The sequence below is a fragment of the Artemia franciscana genome, chromosome 21, assembly GCF_032884065.1.
Source record: "Artemia franciscana chromosome 21, ASM3288406v1, whole genome shotgun sequence".
Lineage (NCBI taxonomy): Eukaryota > Metazoa > Arthropoda > Branchiopoda > Anostraca > Artemiidae > Artemia > Artemia franciscana.
In genome coordinates this window covers 15,690,300-15,716,909 of record NC_088883.1, presented here as the reverse complement: position 1 = coordinate 15,716,909, position 26,610 = coordinate 15,690,300, and the positions used below count along the sequence as shown (strand labels likewise).

General features: G+C 34.9%; 2 protein-coding genes across 5 annotated transcripts in view; one reads left to right on the top strand and one right to left on the bottom strand.

Moving 5' to 3' along the window:
- Positions 1 to 13,995, bottom strand: part of LOC136040664 (cytoplasmic aconitate hydratase-like) — an 83,629-nt gene extending 69,634 nt beyond the window's left edge. For all 4 annotated transcript variants that reach the window (XM_065724952.1, XM_065724953.1, XM_065724954.1 and 1 more), the window contains exon 1: positions 13,863 to 13,995. The gene's annotated coding sequence lies outside the window, so the exon portion shown is untranslated. The remainder of the gene's footprint in view (positions 1 to 13,862) is intronic.
- Positions 13,996 to 20,787: 6,792 nt separating this feature from the next.
- Positions 20,788 to 26,610, top strand: part of LOC136040994 (T-complex protein 1 subunit epsilon-like) — a 47,549-nt gene continuing 41,726 nt past the window's right edge. Inside the window, exon 1 of the mRNA XM_065725489.1 lies at positions 20,788 to 20,948. Coding sequence (XP_065581561.1) covers positions 20,844 to 20,948 — 105 coding nt within the window. The 5' untranslated portion in view covers positions 20,788 to 20,843. The remainder of the gene's footprint in view (positions 20,949 to 26,610) is intronic.

The window sequence follows — 26,610 nt, the reverse complement described above, 5'->3', positions numbered from 1 at the left end:
CCCATATTACCAGATCATTAGCATACTGTAAATTGGTGTGTGGCAGGGTCATGTCCCAGAGAAATAGGGAAAATAGGAGACCACTCAAGACTGCACCCTGTGGAAGACCTTTGGTTATTGTAGTTTTGGGTAAAGAGGCTGAAGCTACACAAACAATGAAATTTCGGTTTTCCATAAAAGATTTTATAAAGGATACAAGTTTGGTGGGTAATCCAAGATTTGCAAGTTTAACTAAAAGAATCTGGTAATTAACATTGTCATATGCCCCTTCAAAGTCTAGGGATTTTCCAAGTTCCTTATGCTTTTTCTTCTTTGCCTCCAGTAAATACGTTAATTTTTAAATTTGATTTCATTGAGAATGGTTATTTCATGTTGCATTACTGGTTGCAAGAAAAGACTTGATAACAAGCCTAATTTGCACTTAAACAGGTATGTTATTTTTTATAATATGCTTCTTTCTGTATTATATAATTTGATTGCCATTTTTAATAGCTTAGCTTGGATACTATTTTTTAGTCTGCACTTCAGTTGCCTAGCTTTAACTAGGCTAGGTATAGCATAGCCTACAGTATATTATCTCAAATTTTTCTTGATGGCATTTAAAATGTCTAGGTGAAATTTAGCGTCTGCCTTTTAAGTAGCTGTAAAGCTCAAGAAAAGGGGGACATCTTTGCTAGATTCAGACTCATAAGCTTTAAAATAATTACAAAAAAATTTAGGCCTACTAAATTAAAACATAACCCAGTGATGTTTTTGTAAATTCTAGTTTAGCTACTTTTTACTATCTTAGAAATGGGCTAGCTTAGGATAACGAATCTCTCAGTAAATGAATTCAGGGCCTAAAACATACACTGGGAAGGCATTGCCAAGATACTATATTAACCCTGTTCTGTTTTTTAAGTCTTAGAAATTTGTCTACTTGACAGGTCTATAACTAGGGAAATTTTGACATAACATTTTACCTTAATTTTCAGTTTCTTTTTCTCTAGTTTTAGTTCTGAAAATGCAATTCATGTTATTTGGGTAGTATTTTACACCATACCAATGAGTTTTTCCAAATTTAGGAAATGTATTTGCAGATCTGGGAAACCTCATTAATTAGGACTGGACAAAGTTGTGAAACTGAAAACAGTTTTCCTGCATTTCATTTAAGAAGAAGATTTGTTTTGCAAGGTTTCACTTTCATACCACAAGGATTTTTAAAGGTCATCAAATGTTACTGCCCTCTACAGGGCAAAGGAGTGGAGGTAGGCACTTCAAAATACCTTCCTGAGACTTACTTTAGTCTGTAGAACCATCCCTTAAAGTTCAAGCCAAAGCAGAATTTTATCAAATTCTTTCAGGTCAGATTAGGAAAATGACACTTTCAGAATTGGACCCAGGGCCAAAAACATGCTCTGGGAAGGTATTACCAAGCTACTATGTTTATCTTCTTTTGATTTTTAAGACTTAGAAATTCGTATACTTGACAAGTTTTTGACAAGAAATTCACCTTGGAATTTCGACAAAGCAATGCTATTATGAAGAAACTGCTAATAACAAACAAATAAAAATAATGATATATGTGATAGCCTGATAATTATTATCCACACTAGAATCAATGGCCGGGAGTAGATACAGAATCAATAGTTGCAGGGGTCACCAACAAAACTTAGACTTTCTTGTTTTTTGTTTTTTTTTTGCCCCTCTAATTAGCAAAATTCTTAAACTCCTTTGGGATACCTTCCTCTAAAACACACACTGGATCTGGGCCTGTGAGTGGTACAGATTTATTGTAGAGAATTAATTAAATAGGGAAACAGAGACATACCATTAAATTCTGTCTTCAGTAAATTTACTGGGGTTAAATGGATATAAAGGAAACATGCTAATTAAACCATTTTGTTTCCATTGCTGTATATACCTTTTATGTCTATCTTGTTGGTACAGGAACCATAAGATTATTCAAATGTTTAGTAAAAATGATGCATTGACTTCCCATTATAAGTTGGATACCAAGTTAAATGCAGAGGCTTACCTGCAGTTAAATCTTTTTCATTCTCTTATGCAATTGTTTTAACTTGTTTAATGAGAATTTCTTTGTATGCATATGTGCTAATAAGAATTCTTGGTATGAATTTATATATACCTAAGCCTTCATGTTTATTTTTGTTCATTCTTTTTTTGTCCTATTTCCTGTGTTACTTTACTGCTTATACATTTTCTACTGCAGGTTACAAGTAAATTATTATACCCTAGTTGCTTTTCTGAAAATGCATCCCTACCTGATGTTCTTATTTATAGTCATAATAGTATGCTTCTATATTATTTTGAATCTCATGATAAGTTACGTCTTTGTTAAAGTTAATGCTGCATAGAAAAGCTAATGAAATACACGTACTGATATAGTAGTTGGCCTCCTAAGAAGGAAATGCATATCAAATCCTGAAAGAAATTTCATGGAGAATAAATAATTTTGGCAATATTTTTCACCATTAGTGTGATGAGGTAAAGTAAATTAAAATGACTTTAGGAATGATATGACTAAGTGTTTTAGATTTTTTTTTTTCAAGTTGGCTAAGAAATTAGTGGGGGGGGGGGGGTTTCTTCTGAAGAGGCCAACCACTACACTGGTACCAATCTAAATGATTGTTTGCAATACAGATTAAAAATAGAATTTTGGGTTTGTACAGGTTTTAAAAACATGTCCTTAAGAGATCTCCTCAAATTTAAAAAGCATTTCGTTTATGAGTACCCACAAAAACAGACAGGGGGTATATTTCTGGAAAAACCCAGACTACTTTCTCTTCTGATCAAGCAAAAGTCTTATAAATATGATTTGCTTCTTGTTTTGACTCCCCTCTCCACCACATCTACACAAGCCAATTTAATTGTAAAATTGCTTTATACCTCTGTAAGGTTAAAAAATGATTCTTTTTTGTCAAAGTCATCCCTGTTCTCTTTTTTGTTATGGTATTTCAGCTTAAATAATGGTTGCTTTTAAGAAAAAATGAACAGCCAATACACATAATGGTACAAACTATAATTTTGTGTCCATTATGTCAAGTTTTACCAAATGCTATAACCCACAGGAACTTGTGGCTTTCTACCATTAATCAGATTTTTCCTAGCACAAAGAACCTTTGTGTTTGTTCAGACCAGTTCAAGGCTGAAGACTATTTGCAAGGCAAAACAAAGTTGTGGCCAACACAGCCTATGGGACTGTTGACATTGAATGCCCCCAAGAAAGTGACAGTGTGAATGCTATTCAAACTGTCAGAAAAGAAGTTTCTATTCTATCTTCCCCAACATCTAGTGCCTCATCTTTTGCCACTTCAAGTCTCTAAGTGGGCACTAGCAGAAACATATGTATACCTAATTGAGTATCAAAAATATTGCAAGACCATGACTACTGTATACAAGAATCAAAAGGAAAAAGGAAGAAATCAAGGCAAAATACAAATTGTCAAAAAAATATCTTGAAAAAATCTGACCAATAAGATGCACCAAATGAAAAAAAAATTAGTTTGAAAGATTGTTGTTGAAGATTAATGCCAGAAAAGATTTGATTAATGATAGAAATAGATGAGCTTATCCAAAAAAAAAACTATATGGTGGTTCTCTAGAGTTGGTCCAAAGGTGTTTGAGTGGGGAAGGGAAAATGAAATATCCAGGGAGTCTAAAAGCATGGGCTTTAATTCTTCATTTTTACTCCCATAGAGCATTTGAGGATGTCAGGAAAAGTTGTGAGTTTAATTTGTCATCTATTGAAACTTTAAGAGCATGGACTAAAATGTCAATGATGACATTTTTAAAAATGTCATCTAGGGATACAACTCCTTTAGCAAGGGAAGTGTTAGTTTTTATGAGTGTTGGAAATAATTTTAATAATAAGCTCCCAGTTGCATATTTTTTATTGATTCTTTAACCAGTACAGAAAGAGGCAACCTAATTAAAACTGCACTTCATATAATTCAGGATGATAATCTGAAGATTGTCTCCATCACTTTTGATGCTACTTCTTGTAACATGTCAATGCTTCATCTCTTGGAGCTAAACTATGTTTTCTTAATATTGAATCATTGATTCCCAATCCTACACATAAAACTGAAAAAAAATTGTATTAATTTGGACCCTTGTCATATGATGGAGCTTGTCAGAAACACTACTTGTGATTATAAGTTAATTGAAGATCAAACAGGTGGAGTTATTAAATAGCACTATTTTGAGAAATTACATGAATTTCCAGATATAGATGATGGTTTAAGACTTGCAAACAAGGTGACTATTATTATTTTTATTATTGACTTTATTAAACAAGAAACTATATACATACATAAATCTTATACAAAGGAGACAGGCAGGCAACTCCTTTTGTCTCCTTTAACAATAGAGAGAGAAAAAAAAAGGAAGGAATTACACCTCAATAGCTCACACGGAGTGTCATATAAAGAGAGAGAGAGAAGAAGCGGAAAAAAAATCGACTCGTAGACACAGATGGGACTTATAAACTAATTTATAAATAAATCACTTTACATTCAGTCCCCACTACTGTAGGCAGAAAGAACTATCTCTTTCAATTTCTTTTTGTATGTATAGAGTGATGGTGACTCATTTATTAAATCAAGTAGTTTATATTTATTGGCAATCTCAGGAAGTTGATATCTTAAACTTAGTCTTGATCTCTCATTTTTAATAAAAGGAAAAAGAAACTTATTCCTTGCTCTTGATAAATGGCTATGTTTATTTTCAACCAAGAGTTTCATTTTATTGACAAAATTAACACTACGTTGGACTTCTAAAAACCATATGCCTATATTAAGGTGAAAAATTTGCTGTAATTGAAGAATATCAAGAAATAAAAATGATGTTTTAGTTTCAGATAATTCTTTTGTCTTCCTAGAGTGTGTTAAAAAAAAGGCCCAGGATTCTTATTGCCTTGTTTTGGACAATTTGGAGTCTTTGTAAATGTGAATGGAATGTCAGCATCCAAATGGTCAGGCAATATTGAAAATACCCTTCCACTAATGAAAAATATAATTTTCTCATTATTTGGTAAGGAAACAAGAACTTTACTCTACGCAAACAACTGAGATTCCTGGACACTGTTGCCTCGAGTTTATTAATATGCGCCTTGAAAGTCAATGCGCCTTGAGTCAATGTAGATACCTAAATATCTAAATAGATCCACTCTTTTTTATGGAGGAAGCTCCAATACTAATAGTTTTAAATGACACACGCTTCACTGCTCTCAAACTTTTCCCAAAAATCACAAATTCCGACTTCTCTAGGTTAGGTATTAGTTGATTAGCATGAAACCAAGAATTTACATTAAAAGCAACAGTTTCAAGGGCCATTCATAGGTCCTTCTCGTTGCCAGCCTACAAACTAATTGCTGTGACGTCTGCAAACAATATTGGTAACTCATTGTCTGAAGGCATGCATTCATTGTCTGAGGGCATGCATATATATCTATATATATAAAAATAAGTTGTCTGTCTGTCAGGTGACGTCATGTTTCTCTGTCGACTGACGTCATGAAGTTAGTTGTCGTCATTTTTGCTATGATGGTGATGTCATTAAAGATATTTAAGACATATATGTTCACGTAGAAATCTATTAATGTTTAAGTTTAAAATGACTGATGAACTTACAATGGCAAAAGCCAATGAAGATGCTCAAAGAGTCTATGCCAAAAAACTTGCTGCTGATAGAGAAAGTCAGAAAAGAAAGCGTGCCGAGGAGTCAAAAGAACAGCAAGGAAACAGGCTTGAGGCTAAAGAACGCAAAACCGCGCAGTTAGATGAAGATCCACCTGGACAGCAAGAGTCAAAACATATCAAAACTGAAAATGATAGTGATGATGATTGGGTTTGGGATTTTGACTTGGATAAGGTCATCAATGCCTACCAGATTTTAGTTAAAAAAAACAAAGGTTCGGCGATATGTATTTCATAGTGAAGCTGAAAAATAAAGAAGAAAAAGAAAACTGAAAAAGGAAAAATGTAAAAAACTAAAAAATACTAAAAAGAAAAAACACTCAAAGAGAAATTACAGACCGGGATACAAATGACGACCAGGACAGAGGGAATATAAATAACGACCGGGACACTCAAAGAGAAATTACAGACTGGGATACCAGGACACAAATGATGACCGGGACACAGGGAATATAAATGACGACCAGGACACAGGTATTTAAGAATATCGTTCAAAGACAAATTTTTAATTGTAAGAAGACCGTTGAAAGAGAAATTTCTAATTGTAAAATGACTGAAGAACCTACAATGGCAACGGTACCACCATCAAAGTAGATAACCAGTGGGTTGTTCCATATTCCCCATTATTATCAAAAACATTTAATGCACACATAAACGTTGAATACTGTAACTCCGTAAAGGCAATCAAATACATAAGTAAATATGTCAACAAAGGCAGTGACACATGGCAGTTTTTGGCTTGCAGCCCAAAATCAAAGATTTCGACAAAATTGTACAATATCAGGCTGGAAGATACATAAGCAGTAATGAAGCTGTTTGGCGAATTCTTTCATTTCCAATACATGAACGTAGTCCAGCTGTTGTTCACTTAGCAGTACATTTACAGAATGGTCAACGTGTTTATTTCTCGGAAACCAATGTGCAACAAAGAGCCCTGAATCCACCGTATACAAAATTAACAGCTTTTTTTCGCTTTGCAAAAATGATTCTTTTGCAAAAAAACTGCTGTATACTGAAGTGCCTTTGTATTACATGTGGAATACTAAAAATAAAGTATTTGAACGTCGAAAACAGGGTAAGTCAGTCGACGGCCAACCTACCATCTTCAAAGATACCACGATAGGAAGACTCTACACCATTCACCCCAATCAACATGAATGCTTCTTTCTACGCCTGCTTTTGGTGAATGTACCCGGTCCGACATCCTTTGAGTATTTGAGAACTGTAAACGGTACTATACATGACACTTACCGTAGTGCATGCCAAGCTCTGAATTTATTGGAGAATGACCAACACTGGGATAACTGCATCAATGACGCGTGCGAAACGTCAACCCCAAGTCAAATTCGTGCATTGTTTGGCATCATTTTAACAACTTGCTCTCCATCAGCTCCTACAGAGTTATGGGAAAAATATAAGTCAAAAATGTCCAAAGATATACTCCATTGAAAACAGTTAGAGACGTCAGATATGACTTTTGATTTTACATCAGAAATTTATAACTACACTTTAGTTATTATAGAAGATTTGTGCATACGTATGGCAAACAAACCTCTTCAGGATTTGGGAATGCCTTCACCTAACCATATCGCTGCTGTTTCGACATGTGTAGAATTGGATCGTGAACAAAGTTACAGTACGAGTGATCTATTGTTGTATGTACAAAATAACATTTCCAAGTTAACATCGGAACAAAAAGACATTTATGATACGATAGACTCAATTTCAGGACGTATACAACTACCTGCTGATTTCTGTAATTTAGTGACGTCCAAAAATGAATTGATGGAAAAAGTATTTCCAAATATTCTAAAAAGTTATAAAAATAATAAATGGCTAAGTGAAAGAGCGATTCTTGCACCCAAAAATATAGATGTCCACGAAATCAACAATATTGTTTTGACCAAGATTCGAGACCAGGCAGTCCTTTACAAGTCAGTCGACACAGTTTTGGAACCAAATGAAGCGGTTAATTATCCATCTGAATTTTTAAATTCCATAGATCTTTCAGGGTTTCCACCACACGTGCTACAACTAAAAATAGGCGTACCAATAATACTTTTAAGAAATATCAACCCACCAAAGCTTTGCAATGGCACGCAACTTGCCGTAAAAAAAACAATGGAAAACCTAATAGAGGCCACAATCTTGACAGGGCCTTTTGAGGGTGAGGCTGTTCTTATTCCTCACATTCCCATGATTCCAACAGATCTGCCTTTTCAATTTAAAAGATTGCAATTCCCAATTTGATTAGCATTTGCAATCACCATTAACAAAGCTCAAGGTCAATCATTAGAAAAATGTGGTATAGATCTTAATACTGATTGTTTTTCCCATGGACAATTGTATGTTGCAGGTAAACCTGACAATCTATTTATATGCAGCGGCAATTGGACAGCAAAGAATGTTGTATATTCGCAAATTTTACGCAGTTAATTTGTATTGTATCTATCTATCTATATAAAAACGAGTTGTGTGTATGCATATTTGTTTGTTTGTAAAAAGAGCGTTTGCATATGACGTCATTATTAGTACATACGGCTTTGTATATGCACAGACAATGGGAAAGCCAAGAATGTTGTATATTCGCAATTTTTACGTAGTTTAACTCCTGCAGACGAAATGAATGCTTGCCTGAAAAATTCTATTTTATGGGCACACGTAAAAATATTAAAATTAACTACAAATATGCGTGTCCGATTGCAAAATGATGACTCTGGTCAAACATTTTCAGATCAATTGCTGGCAATTGGAAACGGAAAGCTCCCAGTAGTGGGAAAGCCAAAAATGTTGTATATTTGCAATTTTTATGTAGTTTGAAACACATATATAAATCTATCTATATTCACAGGTGGGACACAGAGACACAACTACAATGGCGCGTAACTAATATGGCGCGTAACGACTTACGCGCGCGGGGGGGCACAAAGCGCCCCACCAACTAGGTGTTGGGGTGGCGCGAAGCGCCACCCCAACAGCTAGTTTTATATATAATTATATATTGCCTAGTGCATATACTAGGCATTATATATATTTTTTTTAACCAAAAATGAAAGTTTGACAAGCAGCTCAGCTACTTAACAAATCATCAGCTGAAGCCATAAAGTTTTTAATAGAAGGTAAATTTCCTAGACTTGGAAATGATAGTGCAACAATTTCTTTCCTTCTTTGCTTTGATTGCCTCTTTAATATTATGAAGTCAAAGTCACCTTTTGCAATACTCTACAAAAGACCCCTCAAGCCTGAATCTGAACGTTTTGTGAGACAACCCAATCTGAATCTGAAATGTCTTAATAACAACCCAAGTTCAAAGGGTATTGAAAATTCATTGATTATCTGTGGACCAAGATGTACTGGTTTTATTCAATTTTCAGTCAATATATACTCTGTTCTTTTTCTCTATGACAACCTTGTTAAGCCTAATAATCCTGAAAGGCTTTTAAACTACATTTTGTCTTATTAGTTTAGCCAAGATCACCTTGAAATGTTTTTTCTTACATAAGAAGTTGTGGAGGTTGGAATAACAATCCACTTGCCAGTTTAATGTTGCTTACAGGAAACTTCTAGTACATAATAAAATTAAAGAGGCTGATCAGAGAAATGCAGTTCCTTTGGGTTTTAGCACTTTGCTTGAAAATAAAAAAGTAGCTGAAGGAGAAAATTTTGAAGTAGACTTGGATATTGACCAAGAAGAAATACATGGTTTGTGGAATCAAAACATATAACACTCAAATAAAGTGTATTGCCTATCCTGCAGGGTTTATTGCTCACCAACTTCTTGGAAAACTACAGTGCAAAATATGCTCTGGGGCTCTCATCACCTCTAAAAAAGTGTATGCTAGCATACTAATTTGATTAAAACAAACAGATGAGTTAATTGAACTCTCAGAAAGCTTAGTACTAGTTTGTAAAACAACAGAAACTGCAATCCAGACATTTGGATTAACAGACCTTTCTACCATATCCACTGCAAAAAACAACAACATAGTAATGAGAATTAAATTAAGTATTCTTTCAAGCCTCTCCTCTCATTCTAGTCTTTTTTCAAACTTAAATCTGCATTTGAGCAAAGAATCAAGTAGTGAAGGAGCAAGTCATTTCAGGGATTTGCTGTATTCTATTTCAGACAAATATATAAACTTTCACTTAAAATCATTGGCATAAAATCAATCAGACAGTTTTTGAATAAAACAGTTATATTTAATGGCCAATTATAAGTATCTGAGCTAGAATTGTTGGGTCTGTAATTTTTTTAAAGAACCATTTTTGATGATATTAGTCTAGTTTTACTAATCTAGTTGATGATACTAGTTCTAGTCCCCTCCTCAATACCTTGCTATTTATGCTAAAGTTTGACTTTTTGTCTAAATTCTTTAAAAACCGCTCCTAAAACTCTAGTGCTGTTTAATTGGAATAATTAACCCTTTTCAAAATTCTAAAAAAGTCAGAATTTAGTGTAGAAAGTGATGTGCTCAGGCAGGAGCAACCCTCTCATATAAGTGAGGATTTTTGTTTGTTTTAAGTTCTGATGTTGCTTTGTACTTGCGGCTAATTTTTTTTATTTATTTAATTATATACCAAAGACACATAATAGTAGGGTGAAAGTTTAGAAATATAAAATCAATTTATCAGAAAAAAAACATGCAGACAATGCTCTATACCTTCTGTGAATGAGGGTTTACCATTCTCCGAAAATATTTTTGAAGAAGTTTGTGTATTTCCATTAGGCCATAAAAATTACTGCTATTGCCAATGCATTTTTCAAAGAAGATTATCACCATAGCCCCTGCCATGTCTACATACTGGGTTGTTTGTGCCACCAAAGATTGTTACATGCTCAGGTTTAGCAAGCAGCTTCATACAAGATCTGGTATCTATTTAGAATTATAAATCTATGGGTAAACTAGGCAAATACATTGAAGTGATCAATGTAACAAGAATATTTCTGCAACAGTTAAGGTAAGAAATGAGTTTAGTAGCTAGTTTTGTATTAAATCAGGAGTTTATCCAGTGCTATAATGAAAGAAAGGTTGAGATGGCTAGGGCATATTCTGCAAATGAGGGATTACAAATTGCCAAAGATTATCCTTGTCAGCCACTTTACAAGGGCAAAACAAAAAGCAGGTTGCCATGGTTGGGAGGTATTATGTTATAAAGAAAGATTTAAGGAAAATAGAAACTTCCCAAGAGGGTGTAAAGAGTGGGGCTTTGAAAAAAATTGGGATGGAGCATGAGTGTGTGTAGCTGTTTTGGCCTCAGGCAGCTTAAGGTAAAACTTTAGTTTTGTCATAAGCTGTATAAAATGGAAACTATGCTGCAAAGCAGCATAGTTTCCATAGTATAGCACTTAGAAATGTTAATTCTAGAAAAGCATCCATTTCTGGTTGATCTTCCTCCTCAGGGGGGCAAACTAAAATGCATAAAGTGGGCAGGGTTTTGAAGCCAAGGGAAAAGTTGGGAGTTTAAAATATGAATGAAATTATATTTTAAATACAAATTCTAGTCATTGCCAGTAATTTCTGCATAGTGGGAGGTCAAAAGATAATTAAATAACTTATGTATCCTTTAATGCTAACATCCAAGATAGTTCACTTTCATTTTTGAACAAAACAAACATCAGATTTTGGTTACAGGTAACATTACCAAAAGAGCAAAGCATATTAGACCATGAGCCCCATGGGCAGTGGGGTAAGGTCTGCATTCTGATGGGTTAAGCCTTGTTTGTTATTGTCCTGGTGTTTCGTCATAGCAACCCTATTTTCCCCAGAAATTGGATTTAGTCAAGGGCAAGCTTCTGTGGTGTTAAAAGTTTGAAGGGAGGATATTTTCTTTTTATTTGTTTGAATTAGCCTACTGCATATAGCTAGATTCTGATGATGGCATATTGTTTTTAGGTCATTATTCATTCATATTGTCATACCTCAACATTTCCCCCAGTTTCAAAATCCTGCCCACTTTATGCATTTAGTTTCTTTGAAGGAGGATTTTAGAAAGCTAAAAAATGGATGCACTTCTAGAATTAGCATTTCTAAGTTAGACAGCTTGTGATGAAATTAAAGCTTTACCCAGCTTAGGAACAGACATACATAAAACAAAATAAAAGGTATAATTCTAGTTTAGCTACTTTTTGCTATCTTGGAAAGGGGTAAGGTTAAGAAAATGAAACTTCCAATAATGACTCCAGGGCCAAAAACATACTATAGGAAGGTAGGTAAAATTCTAGTTAATTGACTTCTTGCTATCTTAGAAAGGGTTTAGGTTAGGAAAATGAAACTTTCAAGGATGAATCTATAGACTAAAGTATGTCCTGGGAAGGTATTTTGAAGCAACTACCTCTACTCCTCCTTCTAGAGGGCCCTGACCTTTGATGACCTATAAAAATATGTGTGTTATAAAAGTGAAACCTTGCAAAATAGATCTTCTGCCTAATTAAAGTAGAACAAAATTGTTTTCAGCTTCATAACTTTGCTCAGTTCTAATTTATAAGGTTTGAAGGATATGCAAATATATTTCCTAAATTTTGAAAAAAGAAACATTTTTATTTTACAAATAAAATAATTGTCTTGTTTACATAGCTAGTTCAGAATAATTCTCTAAGAAAAATTTAAGTTATAATATAGCTCTGAATCTGAAACAGAAGTAGACAATTTTAAATAATAATTTTCTTATTATTATGCATATAAAATAATTTTCTGTTTTCTAAGCTAGTTTAGATTATTCTCTTAAAAAATATTAGAAACATCATAGCTCTGAATTTGAAACAAAAGTTGGCGATTTTATTTGTCAATAACCAGAAATAAAACCATGATCAAAAATTCCCACTTCCCCAGGGGGAAGAGAGTGCAAGGTTAAAACAGTGCCTTTTGCCTTAGTTGCTTGGATTTATCTTGTCAGTCTTAATGGTCTATATAGAATATATAGAATTGTAATCATTTCTATTTTTATTGATCAGAAATTTGAAATCACTAACCTTAATTACCTTAATTCACACTTCAGAGTGATAAGGTCCAATGGATGTTTTACTCTGTGAATGATGATAACTGACATCTGTTACTAATCTGGATCTTGCCAGCTAATTTTTTATTTTACAAATAAAATAATTGTCCTGTTTCCATAGCTAGTTCAGATTATTCTCTAAGAAAAATTTAAGTTATAATATAGCTCTGAATCTGAAACAGAAGTAGACAATTTTAAATAATAATTTTCTTATTATTATGTATATAAAATAATTTTCTGTTTTCTAAGCTAGTTTAGATTATTCTCTTAAAAAATATTAGAAACATCATAGCTCTGAATCTGAAACAAAAGTTGACATTTTTATTCGTCAATAACCAGAAATAAAACCATGATCAAAAATTCCCACTTCCCCAGGGGGAAGGGGGTGCAAGGTTAAAACAGTGCCTTTTGCCTTAGTTGCTTGGATTTATCTTGTCAGTCTTAATGGTCTAGGTTGGTCATTATCACCAATTTTAAGACTGAAAATTGCTCTGGCTTTTAGAGACAATTTGCACAAATTTTGGATGTTTTTAGAGAAGATTATATATGAAAGAATCAGCATAAAATAATTTGCCTTTGGAATGTACTTAACCTAACCTCTATCAAATATCAATTTTCTATTATGCATATCATTATCAGATAATGCTCAAACAATGAATAATGCTTTGCTTGAACAAAAAATGCATGTAAAAGTTTTTTCTTGTCTCCTAAAGCAGAAATAAAGAAATGCTGCACCAAGCATTGGTATATAGGCTAGGCTAAATACAAGAATATTTGGGCCAGAATAAGTCCATAATGGTGAGTTTGCAGTAGTTTTGCAAGAGAGAAAAGATGTTAAAAAGTCAAAATGCATCTATTAACAATAGTTTCATGACCAAAAAAATTATTTGGGTAATATCAACATTGACCCATACTTTAGCCTGTAGACCCATCCCTGAAAGTTTCATTTTCCTAACCTAAACCCTTTCTGAGATAGCAAGAAGTCAATTAGCTAGAAATTTACTGGAAGGCATTGCCAAGGTACTAAATTAACCATTTTCTGTTTTTTAAGTCTTAGAAATTTGCCTAGGCCTACTTGACAGGTCTAAACTGGTAAAATTCTAGGTTAGTGACTTTTTGCTAGCAAGAAGTAGCTTGTCTAGAATTTTATGGAAAGTGTGTACTTACAATAAAAATTATATATTAAATTATTTTAACTGCTTAGTACAACGAACATTAGACCATTGATTACGCACTGCCTACGTGACAGTTTTAAATGTTCTGCCTTCATTTAGAGTTGCCGTTGCAGGAAAAAAACAACCCTAGATTCTTGAGCAAAAAAATCACAAAATCAAAAAAAAAAAACGTTACTTGATTCTTGACTAATCATCAAATTAGAAATACCACTAAAATTATAATTTAACTGCTTCAGCAGTCTGGCTCTACATTCCTAGCAATGAAGCATGGAAGAATAATTGATAGGCATATCTTATAACAAATGAACTTCTTTCAATACAATCCTAATAAGGGGGTGAATTAATCCCAGGTTTGCTTCTCACTCAATTGGACTATCTGTCTTGGCTTTTTCTACAATTAACCATGACTTGATGCCCGCAACTGTTTCATTTTGATTCAACAATCAATGTTATTTTGTATTTTGAAATCTCTAGTTTTAATTGCTCTTTAAGCTGTCAACAATGTGATTATTTTATTTTTCAGCATGGTTGAGGTTAGAGACATCAATAGGAAAGGAGTGCAATTGTCCCCTGGATTTGGAGGGATGCTTTAATTTGGTATTTTCTTAGAGAAAATTTCCCTGGAACCGGGGAAGCTATTTTTATGTCTTTGTTAATAGAATCAAAGAAAAAACCTTGTCTACTACACTCCGACTCCACTCTGGTTTTCTTTTCGGCGGCGAATAGATGGTTTTAGGAAAATGGTGGCGCTCTGCCTAGTGACACGGATTTTTGTTATTAGGAAAGAGTTTCAAATAAAACCCCAACTGACATATTGCTCAGATCTGATCTAACAAAGTAGTCTGTTAAAACCTTTTAGAGCTACGAAAGCACATAACACATAATGACAATAGTAAATTCGTGGGAAACCAGTGTTGGGTCATAGTATAGAATACATTTACTTAAATATACTTTAACTCCTCAGGCATCAAACTAAAAATTGAGGTTACCAGGGACCTAAATCACGAAGATTAAAACCAATGCCAAATCTTTCAATAGCTAGATGAAAATAAGAATATGAGGGAGGGGCTTTAGATGAGCTACTACCATCACATATTTAGTTGTTTGAGCAGATCGTTGGCTATTTAATCATACTTGGTCCAATTTTTTTTATTACCATCTTAAATCCTCTAATCTTCATATTCTATAAATACCAACATAAACCTATACTGTTTCATTATATCTGGAATGTCAACTGTTTTTGTATTTAAAAAATTGCTTTTTTGTAGCTTGTCCACCCCCGCTCGCAACAGGCATTTGTCAGATACAAGGAAGAAGCAGAGGTACAGTCTTCTGAAAGTGGAATACTCCTAGTGGATGACGAATGAAATGAAGAAAGCATGGAAGGGGGTACTGCAAGATCCGTGTTCTCTTAAGTTCAAGAAGCTCTGAGAAGCTGCCAAATTATGAAAAAGCAAGAACCCCAAGAGAAGAATCCTTTGAAAAGAGACTGGGGAAACTGATTAAAAGCCAAGTTGATGATTTGATAATCAACTATGTAGTTGAGTCTACTTGCCCTTTAAGCACAGTTGAGAAACCTGTCTTCAGAAATCTGATTCAAGGATAGGCCCCATATGCAACCACATTGACTCGAAAAGCATTATTTTATGTGTTGAGTCGAAGCATATAACTGAAAAGATCCTTGGCCGAACTATTTCGTGAAACTGACTAACTTTACACCACTACTGACATTTGGAGCACACATCACAAAAGTTACACAGGTATCAAATCGTCATTTCCAAAGGCCAAAGCATATGGAATGAAAAAAATCATAAAACAAAAGCTGCTGATAAGTTTTTGGAAATTACTGGAAGGCACCAAGTCATATCAAGTGCTACTCGCTAGTACTCTTTCAATGATGCAGTAAAGCATGTTGTACACATGTCTAATGCAGGAGAGTTATCCAGTGCTAAAATGAAAACTTCCAAAGTTGAAGCCGGTGGAGAGGCATCTGCTTAAGGAGTATTTGTTTTTTACAGATCCATTGTACCAAGCCATAGATTTTTCACAAGGCGAAAAAATTGCTATCTTGATGCTGTTTTGCCAGTAGTTTATGGTTTGAGACTAAACTAGAAAGACTTCAGAATATCCGTTTTCTCAAGCATGCTATGGCATTAGTAGAGGCCATTGTAGGTGGTTTGCATGAACACTTCTTGTATGTTTTCCCAATGGAATTGGAAGAGGAGGCTTTCAGTGAACTAGTCAAAGCTACTTGCTCTCACCAAAGTTTCAAATTACGATGGTTGACTCCGGCCTTGCAAGGGTGAAAAAGAAACGAATAGTAGACATAGTGAACTTAAAAATGAAAAAAAAAAATTGGTCATGCTTATCTCCCGTGATGAGCTGGCTGTTGGTGCTGAGAAGTCTGGTACAAATGAGCCAAATAATTGATTTTCATTTATGAAAGACGATGATACTGTCAGTGATCAAGAAGTGAATAGAGACTCTAGTCTCAAAGCTGAATTCTTAAAATTTCTTTAAGACAATAGGAGAGCCCTTGATTCTCTGAAAGACTATCCGAAATTTGGGAAACTACGTAAGAAATTTTATAATCTTCTCCCATCATCTGCACCCTTTGATCGCCTATTTTCCGCTGCAGGAGGTGTATTGACTGCAAAAAAAACCGCTTAGAAGATGCTAAGTTTGAGAAGCTTTTGTTACTAAAAGTAAACAAAGATGTTATGACTCCTCATTGAAATAAAGACTTTTTTCAGCCATCTTTTATCGAAATAGTCATATATTAAACTCTGATATTGATGATAGTGCTACGGCAACTGTTTAGACGGAGTTTTTATGGTTTAAGTTCTGTCTTCATTGACAGGTTCTTGCACCATATTTCAGAATTTGGACCAATGAAGACCAGACATCTGTTGACGGATCTGTCAAAAAATGATCGGTCTTTATTGATCCAGATTCCGGAATCTGGTGCCAGAATCTGTCAATGAAGAGTGAACTTTAGTCCTTTTAATTACATATAATGCATTGTCCACATTGGTATGATAAGCAATGTTGCCTCACTACATACGAATACAATAAAACAGCCAAGTAAAGCTAATGTTTTGTTCATTTTGACTTCCAAATTTTTCTTGACGCGTTGACACCATCAATTAAGCATTCTGATTGGTGATGCATGCGAGAAAATAGAACCGAACTTCATTTTTCTTATTCCTGTTATCACACCAATGTGATCAATGCTTAATGCAGCATTCAGACGGGCGACATAAGAAAAACATTCTGAAAAAGCCTATTTGATGTAACAACTGGATATGTCATTCTTGTTACGTCATATGTCATGTTTACCCAATTAAACCACTGTGAAAGTATATACTGGGATAATTATTAGACAGTATATTTTATCGTAATGAATTTTGGCTATAAAAGTTACAATATGGCTGAAGCTGAGTTGCTGTCGATGGTACTGAGGGTCGTATCCAGGATTCTCGTTCGAGAGGGTTTTTACCCCAAAAATTTTGTTTGGGGAAGAGGTTTACAAGAAACTACCCTCCCATGGACTTTTTCTAAGGGCCTCGAGTAAGATTAGAGCATTTTTTAGACGAATTTGCAAGTCAAAGAAGCATTTTGGGGGAGGGGGCAAACTTGGTCACCCTCCTCCCCCCGAATACAACCCTGGTGGTACTAGAATGGAATTCCTTTCACTTCTCCGCTGGAAATAATAGAACAACTAATGTCAGTTTCTCTCGTGACAACCTAACCATATTTTTTACCATGCAAAAAAAGTCCGGCAAGCCATATACTTCCGTACTTAAGTATGTACTTAAGTACAAAGTATTTAAGTACAATTTACTTCGAGCACTTAGTACTGATATACTTGGTACTAACACTTAAATGCTTTTTTGTAGTACTTAACCCAACACTGTGGAAAACGCAAACAAGCAGCAAAACACAAAAATTTATAGGATCAAGTGTCTTTTTCAGAATTTTTTCTCTTGTTATTAAATAAACGGTAGCATTCACTTCCCTTTGTGTCTGTGTTTACATCATACCTGTTGTTGTTCCCAATGAAACCCATCAATTACAGCATTACTCCGTTACCAATATATATCACCATAGTGAAGCAGTTTTTGTCCTTCAAGTGGCATAGTACACCGAAGAAGCTAGCGAATCAGTCTGTTTTGGGGTCAGGAAGGAAAACAACAAACAACAACATCTTACAAATCACTTATAGTATTTGGATTAAACTCGGTTTGGAGACTTTACCCTGGGACATTTCAACAATAGAGGGCTTAATGCACGTAAAAGAAAATGACTCTTACTTTTTAACTTTATTCTAGTAGGCAGGTGCGTTGCAAACGGAGGGGGTAGCTCCCAACACTCTTTGAGATTCGGTGAAATTTGACCAAAAACCAAAATTATACGAAAGTCAAAAACATAAAAAACGGAGTATTTACAACATAATCTCTGAGAGTACCAAATTTCAGTAGATTTCGGCACGAATTCCAAAATCGGTTACCGAAGTTCCATGTTTCAGAAGTGAATTTTATACATTCTGGGAAGAACATCTCGCATCAATATAACTTGTTATTAAGTATAATTAAAATGAATCAAAATCTAAAATGTTCCGCATATACAAGGCAACGCTATGGCGTTGCCTATGTTAAAGGCCATACGACTCCAATGGTTTATTATTATTGTTTTTTTTTGGTCCAGAGGCACTTCACACGGTAAAAGTCGTCGTAAAAAACTTCAGAGGGGGCTCGTTTGATTGAAAATTGGAAGTTCTAGTGCCCTTTTAAGAGTCAAAAGTAATTGAAGGAAAACTAGTCCCTCCCCACGCCCTTTTCCCTAAATTCACAAAATAAAAATTTTGAGATAGCCATTCTGTTAAAAATAGTTCAAAGATCAGATAACAAGAACTACGGTGTCGACACAATCCCCAGGGCATAGGGGGAGAAGTTGTAAGTTATGCCCTAGGGGAAAATACGGTTCTCATTGAGGAGATGCTCGTATAAACTTCACAGAGATCTAATTTAATTGGAATTTTAAAGATTCAGTTGACTTTTTAAGAGTCAGAAGAGATTGGAGGGAAACTAGCCTCCCGAGCACTTTTTCCCCAAAAGCATCCGATAAAAAATTTGAGATAGCCAATCTGTTAAAAATAGTTATAAGATCGGATAACAAAAGCTACGGTGTCGACAAAATCCCTCTGGGCCCAGGGGCAGGTCTTTTAAGTTATGTCCTGGGGGCATATATAGTTCTTATGGAAGTGATGCTAGTGTAAACTTCTCAGAGAGCTTCTTTAATTAGAAATTGAGATTTTCTGTTCACTTTTTAAGAGACAAAAGAAATGGTGGTCATTCTGTTAAAAGTAGTTCAAAGATCAGATAACAAAAACTTTGGTGCCGACACAACCCCCCAGGGCCAAAACTTATATGCCCCAGGGACATAACTTTATAGACTTTACCCCAGGCTGCTGATGTTTGTGCTGGCCCTGGAGTTTTTTTTTACTGATGTTTGAACTATATTTTACAAAATAGCTACTTCATAATTTTTGTCGAATGGGCTTGGGGAAGATAGAGCGTGTGGAGACAGGAGGGGAGGGCTAATTACCCTTCGATCTCTTTTGACTCTTTAAACATGAACTAGAACTTTCAATTTCCATTCAAATGAGCCCTCTCTGAAGTTTTATACGAGCATTCTTTCTATAAGAACTATATATGCCCTCACGCATAAATTACAACGCCTACCCCTGGTCCTTGGGGGGTTGTCTCGACTCTGGAATTTTTATAATCTGATGTTTGAACCATTTTTTACAAAATGGCTACTTCAAATTTTTTATCATATTTGTTTGACAAAAAAGGGATGAGAAGGGCTAGTCACCCTCTGATCTCTTTTTACTCTGAAAAATTTAAGTAGAACCTTTCATTTCAAGCTTAATTACCCTTCAACCTTTTTTACCCTTTTTTTGGCTGTATTTGGGGAAAAGGGCACAGGGGGCTAGTTGCCCTCCGATCACTTTTGACTCTTAAAATGAGACTAGAACTCCTGATTTCTAATCGAATGAGCTTCCTTAGAAGTTTATACAAAGACCCCTCCCCTATGAAGCGCCTTTGGGAAAAATAACAAACAATAAAGCAATGGAGCCGTACGGCCTTTACAATGCTGCAGCGTTGCCTCTGACTGGAAGATAGGGCACTTAAGACATCTGTATGAGTTCAACATTATTCAACAGACCATAAGAACAGCATTCTTTTTGTTCTATGAATTAAGGGCGTGAGATACGTAGCTTTTCTGGGCACCGAATTCAGCAGCCTAGTGAGCAAATGATAGCGTTACAAAAACAATGTAATTTTTGCGAGATTTTAAAAACTAAACTCATGTACAGCATTAATTAACTGTAGGATGTTAATAGTTACATGATTGATCTTAACTTATTATTTAGTTTATTATTATTATTATTCGTAAATTCTTTTGTTATTAAAATTTTAATTAATTTGAAATTTTTAAATTACAAATTCTTTCATTAATAAATCATGAAGTTCTTTTTGTTAAATATCTGATTATTGCTATCATTATTTAGTTCTTTGGATTTTTGAGCTAAAGGAAAGAAAAGGATTGAGGATTTTTTTTTATGATCATGATGAAATTCGGTGCCGTATAAGCTCGAATCGGCACCGTTTTCATTGCAAATCGACGCTGAAAAATGCTGCGTTTGTCCGGCCCTTTAGAGTCTTTGACAGCCAGCTTGTTTAAATGGAACATAATAATTCTAATTCACAATGTAAAACGTAAGTGAATTTTCGCCTTCATTATTATACACAAAGTTACATTTGATGGAATACATTCTTTATTTTTGATTTTTTGTAGGTTAAAAATACCTGCATATATCAATTCATGGATATTTTGTTATGTTTTTTCAGGCAATCAATTTAAAAATTGTTAAAGGCGTGTACCGGAGCCTTTATCCATCTCAATCATGGCCTCTGTTGGGGCTTTAGCCTTTGACGAGTATGGAAGACCTTTTCTAATCCTCAAAGATCAAGAAAACCAGAAAAGATTAAGTGGTGTTGAGGCCATTAAGGTATTGTTTTACTTTTGATTTTAACTGCCATTCCTTGTTTATGATCAATATAGGAAAAATTGCAGGATAGTGGCTTTCAGAAGGAGTTATGCTATAATAAAAAGAGCCATTGTTAAATTGCTAACCAGGCTATATGCTATTTTTTGCGGCTGAAGTCACATCTGTGACCATTTATCCCTAACCCCCCTCTTCTAAAGTCTATAGCCTTAGTCCATGTGCAAAGGTGACATAAAAATTAAAATGACACCATTAGATTCCTGTTTATTTTTCGAAATAATAAAGGTAAGGTTTACATTAATGGACTCTTCAGGTAGCTAAGAAATAAATTTACATTTATAGTCAGAATTGATTCCTGAATCCAAATTTCACCTGCATTTGCATCAGAAATAAGCTTTACCACTACCCCTAACAGCACCAATTCTGGGTAAGTGTTTGTACATTTGGGGGGTAAGAGTAAAGTTAAAACTTAGCTCTATAGTCAGAATTACACACTGAATCCAAATTTAATGCTCATTTGTGTTGGAAATGATCCCCTAGAATTTCAAATTTTCACTTGATAGCCTATTACCTTACGTATATTACCTTAATTTGCACTTTAGAGCAAATTAAGATCCATCTTGATCTGTTAATTGCTCCATACTTTATAATGTTAATGATTAAACATCAAATGCATCCCACTGGTTCTTCTAGGGAGCACAATACAACTTACTCTCTTTACAGTAACTCTCTTTCTCCAGTGTTGGAAGAATGTGACCTAGGAGTAATTGTTGATGATCATCTTAAATTAAGCACTCATGTAAAGAAGGCAGCAGCATCAGCTAGTTCATCACTAGGGCTCATAAAAAGAATAATTTCCTCCTGTTCTCCTAAAATTCTGAGCCTTTTGTATGAAGGACTTGTTTGGCCATGGCTTGAGACAGGTATGGTCCTTGCATACCCCCTTTTCAAAAAAGATGTTAAAATTCTCAAAGATATCCAGAGAAGAGCCACTAGATGGTGAGTAGACTGCATGAACTCCCTTACCCTACAAGGTTATGCAAGCTGAAACTCCCAACTCTGGTTTATAGAAGAAGACAGGGTGATGCCATTCTGGTTCATAAACTTATTAATTCAAAGACACTTCCTGATCTCCTTCCTCTGGCATCTCAGGACTCTTGTACAAGGGGATATAACTTACAGTTATCTAGGCATTTCTCCTCAAAGCAGCAATGTGTACATTTTCTTACCAACTATGTAGCCAACCTCTGGAACAAATTACTACCAGATACCATTACTGCTGCCCAAACCACAAACAGCTTTAAGAACCATCTTGACAACAAATGGTCAACAAAAGATTTAAGTATAACTAGGAAGCACTTGAATCAGCAACATCAAACCATAGTCAAGTGTACATATCCAACTATGTGTCATGTATTATCAACTCTAGACTTTCTACAAGGACAAATCCTTAGATTGCTCCAAGCTGCAGTTTAAGGTATGGTAACATCTAATGACTTCTTGAACGCTTCATTATTAGGCACTGATACTATTTTATTTGAGAGACTATTCCTGTGGTTTACTATATGACAGGAGAAAAACTGTTGTCAGTGTCAAGTTTTGACATATAGCTTGAACAACTTCTTTAAATGTTCTCTCCTGTCAGTGTCAATATTTTGGGAAATTTGCAAATAAATTGGGGGGAGGGTTTCTTGTGAATTAATCTTATAGCCTATGTCATAAGCATATTAGCTCTTTGTTGTCAGCAAACCAGTGTAGATAATTTAAGCTCCTTTAAAAATTCATCATAAGGCTTGTCTTTCACCTTAGATACTGCCTTTGTGGCTCTCCTTTGCACACTTTCCAGAAGCTATACATCACCACTGTATCCTGATGATGCTATGCACATTTCAAAATCAAGCATTTGTCTGACAAGGGCCTTGTACAACCTCACAAAAACAAATGGAGATCTACTGTAAATAGTAAGAGTGCTTAGACAGAGTTTTCATGAGACACAGTCATGTTGCATTTTGAAAAGAATTTACACTGGTTGTCAACAATGATTCCAAGATCTCTTTCTTCAGCTATGCTTTACAGCTCTAGAATGCTATTTACAGCTGGGTTGACCATAGTATACTTGAAACCTGGGTTGGGCTTACCAAAATGAACAACAGTACATTTGTCAATATTGAAGCTCATGTTTCATGTTTTGCCCAATTTTGGGCAAATGTTTAGTTTTGTAGCAAGCTCTCTAAAGTGTGTATTACTGCATATAGCAAAATTATGACAATTACATTTTGTTTCTTTGTCATTATTAGAGAAGCACATCCATTTTTTAGCTTTCAAAAAATCCCCCTTCAACAAGACTAAAAGTGCATAAAGTGGGTTTGCATACAGATAACATTACCTATAGAGCAAATTATATTAGCCCTCTGGGCAGCAGGGCAAGGTCTGTATTCTATGTTTATTCAGCAAATAAAACTAAAAAACAAACCTCAAACAAGGTTTATTAAATAAATGTAGAATACAAACTCTACCCCACTGCCTGCAGGGCTCCTAGACTAACACATCTTAGTTTTCCCTATGGAGGAAGAGGGTCAACCAGAAATGGATGTGCTCCTAGAATTAGCATTTCTAAGTACTATGGTATGAAAACCATGCTGCTCTGCAGCATAGTTTCCAGTTTAGACAGCTTGTAATGAAACTGAACATTCACCCAGTTTTGAATATAGTCAAGATCTGCTTGTAGTTACACATGATTGACATCACCAAACAATTTTAAGTTGTCAGCTTAAAGAGTTAGATGATTTGTAGTTAATTGAAAAATATCATTTTACATAGATATTGAATAGGATAGGTCCTAAGACACTACCCTGCAGGATGCCACTGGTGACTCCACATCTCTCAAAGAGGATTGATATTCCTTCATTTGTAAAAAACCTTGCTTTCTGTGTTCTATCTGTAAAAAAAATTGAGAACCAGTCCACATGGTGTGCATAAAATCCACATGAGACATGTTTTTTGTTCAAGTGTGGATATGGGATGCTGTCAAATGCTTTTGCAAGGGCAAGCAACAAGACATCCACAGTTCAGCCCTGATCAATCAGGTCTGTCATAACATTGTAAGTCTCCAGCAACTTTGTTTCTACAGACTTTCCCAGTTGAAATCCATGTTGACTGGGTAATAGTATCCCATTAAGTTTGAGATGCTTCATGACAGAATCATTTACTACTCTCTCCAGGATTTTAGTAACAGCAGAAGTTATAGTTATGGGATGGTAGTTTTCTGTGCTGTCTTTATTTCCCTTTTTGAACAAAGGGGTGACAAATGCTGTTTTCCAATCTGTTGGCACTTCCTTGGTACATAGGGAGACTTTAAATAACTAGCAGAGTGGCCTGGCAATGTCTTCATTAACTTCTTTCAGTAGACATAGATGTAACCTATCTGGCCCAACCGATTTGTTGATATTTAGCAATTTAAGTTTTTTGAGGATATTTGAGCTATTAATTTCAGTGGGCTAAATTGGATGGTGGATTTGTGTAGGTTCAACATTGGGTAGATCTATATTTCATGTGCTACTAAAAACAGACAGAAACTGGTGGTTTAATTCATCTGCAAATTTCTTTGACATCTGTTAGTTGAGCTCCTAAAGCAGTTAGTTTAGATATTGATTGCCTACCAGGACTTTTACATGACTCATATTGCCAAAATTTTTGTGGGTAATACTTACATTCTCTAGCTAGTGTGGCTTCATTGTTCTGATAAAGTTTTCTGGTTAAATCTCTCTACTTATCTCTTGATTTTTTGAACTTCTTGTGCTGGTCTGGACTCTCAGTTGCTTTGTATTTTTTCAAAGATCTCTTTTTTATTGAGTTGCTTCTTAATTTCCTTGGCTGTGTATGGAAGAGTCTTTGGCTTTCTCCTGTAAGATACAGAAGAGTTGCTGTCTTGAATTCTAAGTAAAGTTAATTTGAAATTCTCCCATTGCTCTTCTACTGATCCCTGTAAAATCTCACTCCAGTTCACCATTTTCAGTTCCCTCTTGATAGAATTGTAATCTGCAAAGGCTCTTTTAATAAATCTATTAGTCATAGTCTTTAGGTGGAGCTGTATTTGTATAGCTATGTGGTCACTGTTACCATGTGGGGGGGGGGTAAGTACTCAATATGTTCCAAAAGGTTTTGGCTATTAAGGAAAATAAGGTCTAATAAGGTAGGGTTCTGGAAGATTCTGTATCTTGTTGGTTTATTATTGAGGAATGGTTGCTGTGTTGCACCATCTTCATGGTAACCAAATCCATTTTTCTGTGATATTTGTGGGAATTTAAAGTCCCTAGCTATTAGCTGATTACCTTTATGCAATGCACTGATTGTTTGAAAATGATATGCTATGGTTTGTTGTGTAACAGTTTTATATGGAGCTGAAGGGATTGTATAAATACAAGTAACTCTTGTAATACTGGGGTCAAGTGGAAACTTCAGATAAAAGCAGACTAACTCAATATAATCATTAATAGGGGGAGCATATACCACTTCAATATCATATTTTTCTGTAAGTATTACCAATACACCCCTTCTGCAATTACTTGAACTCAAATTGGATATTACCTGGTATCCAGGAATATGGTTATGACTATCCTCCAATCAAGTATAACTATTCTTGGGATTCTTGTCTGTTAACATCACCAAATTGTATCCCTTATCTGTTACAAGGCTTTTTACTCCTCAATCTTATTGTTTAGCTGATATACATTGGCTTTTTGTATATAAAAAAAGCCAATGTATCATTACTTATTTGTATATAATCTTTTCCATCCTCATCTGCTATGCTTGTTTCTGAGACACTGTTGCCACTGTAAGAAGGGATGAAACATTATTACTATTTTAGAGAGATTCAGCACAGACAAAAATTGCTGATTCTGAACTGGATATTAATTCACTTTGAATTTCATTATTTGTATCAACAACATTTGCAGATGAACAGTCTTTACTTTCAGAAGATAAACTATGCTTACTAACTACACTATAAAAAGAGGATGGACTATCACTACAAATTACTCCATTGGCTCCAAGTTTTTTTTATGATTTTTCACCTCTTATGGCAAGATTGTTTCCACCCTTAGACATCTAGTCCTGCAGCTCTGTACCTAGAGTTCTATGCTTTTCTCTATCCTCTTTCAAGTTGTCTTTACAAAATTCAACTGCATCTTTGAGGGGCACAAGTTTCAAAAGACTGTTTGGCTATTTTAAATTCAATTAAAGGGCTATGGACTGTGGACAATACTGGACAGTTGGTGCAGTGCAGGTCTTGCTATAGTACTTGTGATTGGGTTCTTTGACCTAAGTTGGTGCATGTAAAAAACTTTGGTGTCAATTGAATAATTATGCAAGAGGAAGTGCATGATGCTGTAAAACCACTTCGTAGCCACTATACTGCTATTGGTCTCAACTCAGTAGTCAAAACTTCTTCTATTTTTTCAGTGTATTGTCAGCTTTGATTATGCAACTCTTAAGTCTGTTTGCCCTGATGTTGCCAGCTGAATAAATCCTGAGTAAAATGAGTTTGCAAGTGAATGGTTCACTTATGTGATAATTGTCAAAAAAAGCTTGAAGTTCTCATGCATTGGAATTGCCTCTGCTAATCCGAGCACAACCTCTGCTCTTTGACTAAGTTCAGTGACCTGAA